General features: G+C 39.7%; 1 protein-coding gene across 1 annotated transcript in view; it reads right to left on the minus strand.

The window, feature by feature from the left end:
- The window catches only part of ATP13A5 (ATPase 13A5), a 116,513-nt gene that overhangs the window by 18,082 nt on the left and 85,389 nt on the right, over nt 1-13,042 (minus strand). Inside the window, exons 24-25 of the mRNA XM_025377760.1 lie at nt 8,888-8,984; nt 6,535-6,607 (exon numbers count right to left, since the gene is read on the minus strand). Of these exons, the coding sequence (XP_025233545.1) occupies nt 6,535-6,607; nt 8,888-8,984 (170 nt within the window). The remainder of the gene's footprint in view (nt 1-6,534; nt 6,608-8,887; nt 8,985-13,042) is intronic.

Consider the following 13,042-nt stretch of genomic DNA (forward strand, 5'->3'; position numbering starts at 1 on the left):
GGACTGGCTCAGCTGTGCTCACCTAGATCAGCTAAATGGCAATCAACTTACAGACCCATGAATGGGAAGAATTACTGCCTGATGGTATAAATGCTGAGTTTTGGCGGTGGGTTGTTACACAGCATTATTGAGGCAATACCTAATGCCTACAGCGTTCTTACATAGAATATTCTGACTTTCTCCATGTTAGAGACTCTTACAACTTCTGACAGATAATCTGTATACCTGATTATAAATAAAAATAATTTTATGGCTACCATTGTGGGACATCTATTAGGTTTCAGAGGCTGTACTGTTTATAAACATGATTTTTATTTCCTTAAAAGCAAAATAGGTAAATTTTACAGGTGAAGAAACTGAGGCTCAAAAAATTAGTTTCCTTTGCTTAAAAACCCAGTTAGTGAGTGACAGCATGGCACTGGAAACCCAAGTATTTATGATTGTGAAGCCCTATGTTCTCTGCTCTACAGCATATTGCAGTATGATGCATCTCAAAAATTAAAAACAAAATGAGGAGCCCTGCAATACAAGCTTGGATAGTAGTACTGTTTATGAGGATCCCCCCAAAAAACTTTTCTGCATTATCTGGGTTTCCTTAAAATGATGATGATATATGCTATCAGATTGTATTCAGAGGAATACTAACTTCTGAAGTGTTATACAGTATTCAAAATTAATCATTCTCCCTTCTGAGTTCCCACAACACATTACTCACATTGCTGCTATAGTGCAGGGTGTCTTGCATTAAATCTGGTTGTTTACATCTGTACTCAGCAGACTCTGAGCTCCCTGAAGGAAGAAATCCTGTCTCATTCCACATTCTGTTTCTTACTAAACCCAGCACCGGATCTATTGCATGGGAAGGCTTCACAGTTTCAAATTCTATTCTTACAGTTTTTAATTATTTGGCATCATTTGGATATCTCGTAGTTGTGTTTCTCCTAAGTAGTTGGCTTACTTTTTATTCCAAACACTGAAAATCATATAAGACAAATTTCAGGAGGTTCATGAACCCACCTAAACTACATGAAAAATTTAAGTGTGTATCGTGAGATTTCTAAGATGAAATGATTTGTATTTTCCATCAGATTATTTAAGTGGACCAAGACCCAGAAAAGGTTAGGAGTCATTGAAACACAGATGGGGTGTAGAGATACACTTATATAATGGGTGAGTCCCTCCGTACCTCCTTCTCTGGATACTGCCTTCTCCAAGGGCCTGGAATGGCTGGTCTAAATGGATCTGAATTTCATGATCCCACCTTCATTCAGAGAAATGAGGGGCCTAGAGGTGGGCATCTAATCCAAGTCAGGTCGATAAATTTTCTCTCCAAAATATTTGCAAATGGGACAATGAGAGGCTTGGCTCATTTGCTATAAGGCGGCAAACATAAAGGCTGCAAAGCCCCAGTCCTAGTGCCATTTTATGAGGTCAGCTGTAAGGTAAATAAATGGAAGAGAGATGGAAACAGTAAGAATGGAAAGAAGAGACACAAGGTGACCACCTGGAAATAAAGAAAGTGACCTCCATTTTTACCCTTTAGTGTTCTAGTCCTCCTCAGACCCAGGTGCTTCCGAGTTCCTGTTCTTAGATTTTTTGAGAATTATGTTCTTAAACAAACCCTCCCTCTATTTTCTTGACCTAATTTGAGTTCTTGTTGACAAGGACAGAGATGTGGCAAAACAAGCTCCCTTAAAAATACCGCTACACAAAATAGAGTCAAATTGGACTTCCAGACATGCATTGCCTGATCAACATCCCTCCTCACTTCATCTTATTTTTCTTCTAGATTTTCTGTGTAATGCATTATATTTTGTCTCCATACATTGCCTTAAAACCTTGTGGGAACAAGGCAGGGTGTGTATAGGTAAGTAAGTAAATAAATTAAATATGTGATGGTATTGTCTCTTCCCAGAATCAATTCAGAGTTAAGGCCAAAAGCCTTAATCTGGAAACTTGGAAATGTAGGAAGCCTTAAAGAGAATACAGATGCCCTTTGATTCACAATGGGGTTACTTTCTGATAAGCCCATTGCAAACTGAAAACATTTTTAAGTTGAAAATACATCTATACTGTACACCTAACCTACCGAATACCATAGTTTAGCCTAGCCTAGCTCAAACATGCTCACAACACTTAATTAGGCTACAATTGAGCAAAATCATCTGGCAACACAGTACAATGTAGAGTATCTGTTGTTTAACCTCATGATTGCTGGGCTGTCTGGGAGCGGCAGCTTGCTGCCACTGCCCAGCATCCTAAGAGAGTAGCATTCTTCTGAATGTGCATCACTTTGGCACCATTGTAAAGTTAAAAACCATAAGTCAAACCATCGTAAATCAGGGACATCTGCAATTTTACATTGATCATCAATTGGTGATGACTCCTAAGGGCTGCAGATAAATGTCCACAGTTCTCAGACCAGCAGTCAAGATTCTCCGTGACTTGACCCAATTCACTTTTTCAATTTTTCAGTAAAAGATGTCACATACGCTGCAGTGTGGTCACATTAAAAACTCATACCCCATATTTATCAGCTTTCTCTTGCTCATACTGCTTCCTTCTACTTGAAATGCTCTTCTTTTAGCAAAAGATCTTTGAAATTTATCCATCCTTCCTATTTTGATGCGAATGCTACTTCTTTCATGCATCAGTGCCTAGTATCTTTCTCCTTTCTCCACTGCTATCTCCTCCTTAACCCCAGATTATCAGAAAACATCTCTTCTTTCTCTGAACTCCCAAAGCATCTGCTGTTTTCTGCTACTCACTACTTTTAACTTGCGTCTTATTTGTTCATGTATGTGAATCCCCCACTAAACTCTGAACTTGAACAATCAGTCTTCTCATGCCCCAGGAACCTATGTGGCTAATACACAGTGAGAGATGAACACTTGTATAAGGGAATGTTGAATGGTGCTTCTCTTGTCTAGAGAATTGTGTTGAGCCTTATATTTGAGGACAGTGAATTGCAAGTGCCTATGTATTGTGAAGAGAGATTGTCGCCATATCTCCATAGTACCTAGCAAGAGAGATCCATATTGGTTATTTAACTATAAGCATGCTTGTTCCTGCCTAATTTGCTGCATGCTGTCTGTATAAGAGGAAAACTCATGGAGATTATCAAGCAATTCTTTAAAGGCAATTGTTAGGAGCAATGTAAATTGTGGCTTTCTTCTCAGCATCACCACAACCCCATGAGGGGAAGTCATAAGAGCCAATGTTAGAGAGACTGGAAGTGGTTTTAAGAGAGGATATTGGCCTTGCTCACTCCCCTTCATGGTAATAGCAGAGGGAAAGGGCAGGCAGCAGTGAGAGCAAGCTACTTATTTACTGTCTGGTAGGTTAAGTAGAAGCCATGGAAATTAGCCTTGATAGATAGGCTACAGCTAGCTATCCTGGAAGGAGTTTATCTATGTGGCAGCCTGCTGGGGTTGGAGGGCCCAGCAGTAGAAAAGGGCTTCATGTATGTACCACTAGGAGGCAGCTGCAGAAAGGAATCCTGAGAAGTCAGAGGGAGAGAGCACCACTATGTCAGGGCGTGGTCTAGTCCACACCTGTCCACAGGGAAGCTCTGATGATTTCACCAGTGAACCCCATGCCTATTGCCTAAATGTAGGTGCCTGCCATATTTGAGGGCATTTGACAGGAGAGCAGTACATACTCCTAACTTAAGTAAAAAGTCCTTTGCCTAGATTTTCTTCTAGGATTTTTATAGTCTTGGGTTTTACACTTAAGTCTTTAATCCAACTTGAGTTAATTTTTGTGTAAGGTGTAAGGGAGGGGTCCAGTTTCAATTTTTTGCATATAGCTAGCCAGTTCTCCCAGCACCACTTATTAAATGGGGAATCCTTTCCCCATTGTTTGTCAGGTTTGTCAAAGATCAGATGGTTGTACGTGTGCAGTCTTATTTCTGAGTTCTCTGTTCTGTTCCATTGGTCTCTGTGTCTGGTTTTGTGTCAGTACCATGCTGTTTTGGTTACCGTTGCTTTGTAGTATAGTTTGAAGTCAGGTAGCATGATGCCTCCAGCTTTGTTCTTTTTGCTTAGGATTGTCTTGGCTATTCGTGCTCTTTTTTTTGTTGTTGTTCCATATGAATTTTAAAATAGTTTCTTCTAATTCTGTGGAGAATATTAATGGTAGTTTAATGGGAATAGTACTGAATCTATAAATTACTTTGGGCAGTATGGCCATTTTCATTATATTGATTCTTTCTATCCATGAGCATGGAGTGTTTTTCCATTTGCTCCTCAGCAAACTAATGCAAGAACAGAAAACCAAGCACTGCATATTCTCACTTATAAGTGGAGCCGAACAGTGGGAACACATGGACACATGGTGGGGGACAAAACACACTGGGGCCTGTTGGGAAGGGCAAGGAGGAAGGAGAGCATCAGGAAGAATAGCTAATGGATGCTGGGCTTAATATCTAGGTGATGGGTTGATCTGTGCCGCAAACCACCATGGCACATGTTTACCTATGTAACAAACCTGCACATCCTGCACATCCTGCACGTGTACCCTGGAACTTAAAATTTGCAGCAGAAAAAAAAGAACATAAAAATAAGTCCTTTGCTCTTGTTGCTCTTCTTCCCCAGAAACAGGGGTGAAGAGTAGGTGACTCAAAGGAAGTGAAGAAGAGACCATGGCCTTCTTGTCTACTGCTTGCCCCAAGCCCATAGTTCAGGCTTGATGTAAGGGAAGAAAAGCTTTGAATTCGATGAAAATGTGAAATAATAATTATAATACCTAGATTTTTCATGTCTAAGGATAAGATATCTTAATACTTAGACTTGACCAGGAAATGATCAGCCTGTGGGATGAGTAAGCTTGCAGAGACGGGAAAACAATAGGATGTTTGCAGGTAGAGGGTAAAAAACGAACTAACAAACATAGCTGATTTCTGCCTCTACTCTCTTCTTCACCAGTCTCCCTGAGTTTACCTCATTTACTAGCTACAATTTGTTGAGTAATAATTAAAGCGCCGTCATTCTGATAGAATGTTATGTGTCTGGTCTATCATCACCCTTCTGAGGTTTTTTTTCTCCTCGTGGTAATCGTGGTCCCACTATGAGTCATCCCAGCACTCCCATAGAGCCCACTCTGAGAGGCGAGACTGAGTTTCCCAGGGCTACCAACTGGCATGAGTCTCAACAGGCTATTGCTGTGGGAAAGAGTTAAGCGGCCCCACTACCACATAACTAATGTCATGGAATTAAGTGTGCAAAAGCTCCAAATAACTTGCTCAGTGTCATATAGCAAGTCTGAGGCAAGACTAGAACTAGGAAGACCATCCATGCTTTTGGATTTCTAATGACACTGGTCTATGTGTACACATTCTAATGCTCTTCAAGTGCTCAGAAAGCTAGTCAGTCTTCTCAAAAGAGGAAAAGGAGGAGATATGATTCTCATTGTAATGAGTGCTCAGTGTGTCCTGTGCTGTGATGCACACTCTACCAGCATCATTGTATCTGATCCTCACAAATCTATGAGGACAGTTAGCCAGAGGTCACGGAAACAGGCCACGATAGCCATGGCCTTCACCTCCATGCTGCTGCCTGAAAGCTTGGTTCTTGAAACCTCTTGGTGTTTTTTTCTCTCTCTAGCATCATTCACAAATAAGTCATGCAAATTGCTTAAAATATCCAACACTGTAGAAGCAATTTCATTGATGCAAAATTATTCAGTCATATGAATATTAATAACATCTAGACAAATATTTTAATGAGCTATGAATAGACATTTCAACCCTAAGAATCAAAATTGATATTTTAGTGCTTATATCTCTGATACTGATAAATTTGGTCACTGGGTTGATACATAAAACATATCAGTTTTATGTATTAAGATGCTACATGAAATTCTCAAGGTTATTAATATCCTGCATTGCCTGATGTTTTATCTGTTATTTTTCATAACATGCCTATTGTTGAGCAAGGAAAAAGAGATGACAGTGCCATTCTTTTTCCTTGCTCTCTGGTGAGGCAGTCACCTTTCTCACTTATTAAGAGTTAGCATCAAGCCCTGAGTTCCTTGACAGGAAATACTTTATCAGTGTCATGTCAAAGGAAGGAAATGAGCAATAGCTGCTGTTGGAAGCCACACCTTGCTTTTGGAGAATTTTACTAAAATAAAATGTTAGCATTTGTTCTCACACATCAAATACCTAGCAAAAATCTGGTTTCACGTCAACGTGAAGCATAGCTGAATAATGGAAAGTGACCTTTGGGTTTTAAAAAATTCCCTTTCTAGATTTTGTATTCATTTTTCTAGGCACAAGACATAAAACTACAAAGAAGTTGGACTACATTGACAATTTTTTGTGACTAAGACCTATTTGTTATCAGAATGTTTTAATGCCAAGTCTTGGGATTTCAACTTTCAGCTTACTCCCAATATCACTTTTAAAAAATTCGTAAATAATGAGGTTTTAGAAATAAGGATGCCTCTTTCTCAAAAGTTCCTTTTTGTGTGACTGTTTCTAGAATTTCATAGGTAAATATTAAACAATACAGTTTTCTTTGCTAAAGAGCTTACTTGTTAAACAGACCATCAAAGTAATGGCTACGTCTTGCACGAGATACTGGTAATTTCCAAAGAGTTGTAGTTGCTGAAAAAGAAACAAAAGCAAATATAAATATGGCATGTGCCATCATAGCCTTTTTATTATTCCCTACACTCTTTTTAAGTCGTTAGGAGGCAGCTGTTACTTTTTTCCCCTCTTCAGGAAGAAAATGACTTACCTAAAATTATTAGCATCTCATTGTACAGAATGAGGCCAGGCGACTGTTTTCCCTGCATTTAACCTACTTCATATTAGCGACAGAAGTCAATTATTTGAGAACCACCCTCCTATTGGGTGCATTAATTACCTGACAGCTCACTTTGGGAGGCCGAGACGGGCGGATCACGAGGTCAGGAGATCAAGACCATCCTGGCTAACATGGTGAAACTCCATCTCTACTAAAAAATACAAAAAACTAGCTGGGCAAGGTGGCAGGCACCAGTAGTCCCAGCTACTCGGGAGGCTGAGGCAGGAGAATGGCATAAACCCGGGAGGTGGAGCTTGCAGTGAGCTGGGATCCGGCCACTGCACTCCAGCCTGGGCGACAGAGCGAGACTCCGTCTCAAAAAAAAAAAACGAAAAATTACCTGACAGCTGCAGTCTCAGCCTAGGCAGTTGAATTCTCAACATAAGATATTAAAGCCTGAATGTTCCCTTAGAAATGTTATACTTAAAATTTGAAGTGAAGGCGCAATTCATTCAATAGATGTTGCTCTCCATCCTCACCCTTGGTATGAGTTTAGAGCATAGGTCTCTTGGAGTCCATTCACTTTCACAAACTGAACTAAGGCTCCTACCCCAAGTAAGCCCATTGCAGAACTCAATCTGGTACATCCGCCTTTTAAGGTTTGTGTAGACAGAACTTCTTTCAAGTTCACATTATAGAGTTGAAGTATTTAGAGATGAAAGTCAAATCATGACTCTTTAGGAAGGTGCCTTGCAATATCTCTTACAGCCTGGTCTGTTTATCTGTTTCATATCTGTTGACTAAGCACTAAACTATAAACTGATTCTGAGCACATTATAGACCAGATTTATGCACATGGAAAGTATTGCTGGCTTCTCAGACAGTGAATCCAAGTCCCAGAAGGTACCAGCTTAAGGTTCTTCTGCGACACTCTTATTTAGGTCTAGACCACTAGAATGAATGGCTGCAGAGTGGACTATGGTTTCTACGTCCATCCATGGAGGCTTTGAGAAGGAATTTCTGCTGTCACATGTTTGAAAGGCTGCCATTGGTTCCTCAGTGTCCCTGTCAACCTCCAATTCTTCCTCTGTTATCTTTACTTTTCTTTCTCATATCCTTTCCTCTTCTTTTCACCTGAGAGTGGTAAAATTATACAGAGATGGAGCAGAAGAAATTTCCAACCACACCTTTAGTTTTTCTTCTAGGAGAAGCTTTCATGGAACTATGGAGGGCTCTGAAAAATCAGCTACCCAGAAGCAGGTTTTGGCCAAAGGCAAGACCTAATTTGTTTTTTGGATGGAGGAAGAACTTGAATCCAGGTTTTCTGACTCCCAGTCCAGTTCTTGTTTCTTCCCACCAGGCTGCCTTTGAGCCCTGTGTGTGTGATCCTTGCAAGCAATAGTCCACTGGATAGTAGAATCTTGTGGTCCTCTTATTCACTTCTCAAACCTCCCAGGAAAGCAACAGAATAATCCCTCCTGAAGTGTTCCTTGAGCCTGTTGGATCATTTTACTGTATTACAAGCTATGATTGGACTAATGAAGATTATTTTTAGCCTATACGTAGTTCTTCCGTACAGCTAATTAATTTTTAAATGGCTATTATCATCATTTAATTTTGAGTCTTTTTTAGTTCCAAAGAATTTCTGATTCTTTACTAATGATATCCCTGACTGTATAAATTCTAAGTACCTTCAGGAATAAGGGTCCATTGTGAAAGGTCTTTAGCATTCTAGTCCTTTCAAAAGCAAATTCAACAACTTCTCTTCTTTTTTATCTCTTCTTAGCCTTTTGTTGAAAATATTCCACAATTGGAGACTCATCCATTTCCTGCTGAATTATATTTAGGCTGCTCTGAAGCTCTCTTCATACTCCAAAAGAAGAAACAGGGGTTTGGAGAGGTCAAGAGTCTCAGGTTATCAAGAGAAAAACAAAACGCTAGAAAACTCATCTATATCTACTTATTTCTAGTTCCACATTTCATGCACAGTTATACCAGGTTCCTGAGTTTGCAGACACCTATTTTGAGAAGTGTCATTTATTTATAAAACATTAAATCTTGTGTAGGAGCTATACCCTGAATAATAAATTAGGGACATAAATGCGATTAGAACTGAGACGAAATGATTTGGTTCATACCCAATAGAGCAGTAATGCACTGATAAACTGGATTATGCCGTACATGGTCAAGTATTTAAATACTCCAAAGGAGGAAACCAGAGCAGCTCGGCCTTCTCTGTTTAAAAAGAAATAAAAATAAAAATTGGTTATGTATGATAGATGTCTCCCAACTTCTTTTATATTTAAAAGGAGTTACATTTTTAGTAGCCTGTTGACATACATTCACTTAATCATGAATTCATCCTCTTATTTAACCACTCATTCATTCATTCTCTCCTTCAATCATTACCTTACTCATCGGTTCATTTACTTTTTATTTAGGGCTTATGAAGTACCAGCATTATGCTAACAGTCATAGAGGATATAAAATGAATCAGGCACACTCCTCGTTTTCAACAAGATTTCAGTGAAGTGAGAAGATTACTATGTGTATTATAAACACAATACAACATTATGATAATGTGCAAAATCTCAAGTATTGACTTCCTTGTGACTCATTACATCTTAACAATACATGCTTCCTGGGAATTGCACTGTGTGTGCTTTAGAGGTCCTTGCAGACACAAAGCTAAAGGATAGGTGCTTTGACATTTTAAGAAGTGTGAATGTGACTCTAATATTTGAGATGAAATGGGTAACGTTGGTTTTGATATTGCAGGAAGACCCCAGGGTAATAATCTGAGTGGGTCATAAAGATCAAGAGATCAAGACGACAGTAAAAAAAAAATGCAACTTAAAAAGTAGATATTTCTCCTTTAAAAAAATTCAGTCTTAGCTGTTAATGCAGTACCAGGTTTTCTGAATGGTGGATTATGACAGGTTAAAAGAAAACAACGTGAGGTAGCAGCACATGATGCCAGAGTGGGACCTCAGCAAACCAGCTCTCCTTCAAGCCTCCTCTGGTCAGGGCAGAAGCAATACACATGGGATGTGACCCACATCCACTTCATTTCTAGTCCCCAGTAACATGGACACCTGCTCTGCTCAAAGATGTGGTCAACGGAACAGGGACATGAAAAGAAGAACCTAAAAGCCAAACTACTAACCACTTTGTCTCAGGCAAAATGAGAAGGCAAGGGTGGGAGAGAAGCCAGGATATGTTGGGAAGGTATTTTCTACCAAGCTGTGAGGTGCTGTCATTTGTTTTCAACACCGAGGAGGGAGCAGAAGACAAGCTGAGAAGGGGCAAGCATGTGAAGTATGGATCGTTTTCTCAAGTCTGATATAAACATTGTGATTTCATTGTTTTTTTTTCCTGCAATCATGCATAGTTCCAGGAAAATTAAGACACCCAGATTCAAAGGAAAATACAAGAAACCATTCTAAGTAAAGGATAAATGAGCCTCCAAAATTACTGCTATTCCTAATGACTGTAAATTGTAAGTAGGTCATGCATTTATCTGTGCATTCTACAAACATTCACTGAATGCTCTGATGTACCCAGCATGGTGCTAGGCATAATGGTTGATACAAAAATGACTAAGACACAGTCTTTGCCCTAAAGGACTTGAACTATAACAACAACTAAATCATGTTTCAAAAGACAAAGATGAAAATCCGTGGATTTGAACCTATGCATCTAAAACTGTATCTCATTGCCTCTCTGCAGTGCTTTCTCAGGAATAAGTATGCATCAGGATAGAAAAAGTAAAACGAGCCTAACGGAGCTAAACCATATCTAATTTTTATGAATCTATGAAATATAAAAGCAAGGAGTTTCTACCCTGGAGTCTTACTGAGCCATCTGCCACTGGAGAAATTTTACATCCTGACTTGTATTCCGTAATAGTATACTGCACTCATAAATACACTGGGCCACATGCATGAGGAGGAGCATCTGAAGTTCAAATGCCACTGCATGTTGAATGGATCAAGTAGGCACTTTGCACTACTATCCAGGAGCTCAAACTCCCTGCAAGGCCTCCACATCTGGTTCTCTAGCTTAACCACCGCAATTCCCATCGAAAAGTCTCCTAGCCCAGTTGCGCCAACTGGCCCCTGCATTCTCCAGTTACAACACTGTGTCTAAACATGGCTGCCGCGTTTTCCCCACCTGGAATCCCTTCCCGCCTCCTTTCTGTTTGCATAAGTCTTACCCATTTTTCAAGTTGCAGCTCCCCCTACTGAAACCTTCCCTCCTGGCTTGAGTTCTCACGCTCAACTGCCAGAACACTTGCTGTATTGTTTGGACATTAATTGATTTCAAGAAAATGTATTGAGCACCTCCCATGCATCAGACATTGTGTGTGTGTGTGTATATATATATTATATATATATATATATAAAAAAAAATTGTGTGTGTGTGTATAAAACATGCCTGATGCATGAGAGACACTCAATAAGTAATGTATATATTTGTGTGTATGTGTGTGTGTATATATATGTATGTATATTACACATATACATATGTGTAATGTTGGCTTTGATATTTCGGGAAGACCCTAGGGTAATAATCTGAGTGGGCCATAAAGATCAAGAGATCAAGATGACAGTAAATTATATATAAGTATGTATATTACACATATACATACTATATATACACACACACACACGCACACACACAATTTTTGCTGGAATGTAAATTCTCCAGGGGCAAGACTCTCTCATTCTTTACATTTCCAAGCACATTTGTAAAGAGCTCCATGAGTTGTATTGATGATGAAAAGCATAAAATAAGGCGAAGGTTCTGAGTACTATCATTGTGTAGTCACCATGACACAAACCAAGGTTAAGACACTAGAGATAGTAACCAAAGTGCTTAGAGAGACTCTGCAAAATAAATCAGCAAAACATAATGCTCGTTTGGTTATGGGTGAAGAAGAGGAAGGAGTTAAATGTACTCTAAGGGTCTGAACCTCAGTGGCAGACTCTAAGGAGTAAATTGTTCTTAGAAGCAGGGAAAGTGGGGGTTGGGAAGAGGAGCTGCTTTGGAGGCAGGGGAAGTGATGTTTGAGGGTGTGAAAGGACACAGGTACAGACACCCAGTGTTCAGGGTGTTGTGTAAAGCTGTCTTGCTGATATGCAGCCAGCCAAGGGCATGGAATTTTAGACCTGCTACCTTTAGGTCCGTGATTCCTGCCAGTGACCTGTTTATTCTGATGTACCAAAGGACATGCTGGGGAACTTCATAGTTGTCTTTTTTGTATGAATCTCAAAATCCGGCAATGGCTTTCAGATCACTGCCCAGGAAAATGCCCAGAAATTAACCCTAAGTGCTATAGGAAACAATAGAGAAATCAGATTTATGAATAAACATAAAACTGGGTGTTTTGTTCTTAACTACATTTAAAATATTAGTAGACATGAGATCAGAAATGAGAGTGGAGTGGAGGTGAGGGAAGCATACTGTGAAAATGAATGTCTCTTATGCTTTCCTGTGTGAGTCCATTTTTACACTGCCATAAAGATTACTACCTAAGACAGGGTAATTTATAAACAAAAGAGGTTTAATTGGCTCACAATTCCACATGGCTGGGGAAGCCTCAGGAAACTTACAATGATGGCGGAAGGTGAAGGAGAAGTGGGCACCTTCTTCACAAGAGAACAAGAAAGCACGGAGGGGAAACTGCCACTTTAAAAATCATCACATCTCATGAGGACTCCCTCACTATCATGAGAACATCATTGGGGAAACTGCCCCCATGATCCAGTCACCTCCCACCAGGCACCAGGTTGGGAACCACAACTCTAGATGAGATTTGGGTGGGGACACAAAGCCAAACCATATCACTTCCCCTTCCCTGACACTGTCAATCAACTGTAACATCTTTTATGTAAAATATATTGGATATTTGCTAATTTGCATTTTGGAGACATGTAATAGTATTTAGGGAAGCTATCTAATGAAGTATTTCCTTTCTGCTTCCTCATCCATTCAAAATTCCTGAGAATTTGGATGTCACAGGAAGCATCCAACATACCAAATAGAGGAGAGAAAAAGTAAGAAATACGATTAGTTTTAAAACATCAAGTCAAGCTTTCAACTGTTTACATGATACCCACCTATCCTTTAAGGCTCAGCAAAAGTCACTTTTCTGTGGCTTTTACCAGCACTCCTAACACCAATGGCCCCCTTCATTAGTTCTCCAATAGCACTTCACCCATACCTCTGTTGCAGCATTTATCACTTTAGGTTGTAGTTGAATTCTGTCTGTCTCCAGAGCCAGACAATGG

The sequence above is a fragment of the Theropithecus gelada genome, chromosome 2 (genome assembly GCF_003255815.1).
Source record: "Theropithecus gelada isolate Dixy chromosome 2, Tgel_1.0, whole genome shotgun sequence".
Classification (NCBI taxonomy): Eukaryota; Metazoa; Chordata; class Mammalia; order Primates; family Cercopithecidae; genus Theropithecus; species Theropithecus gelada.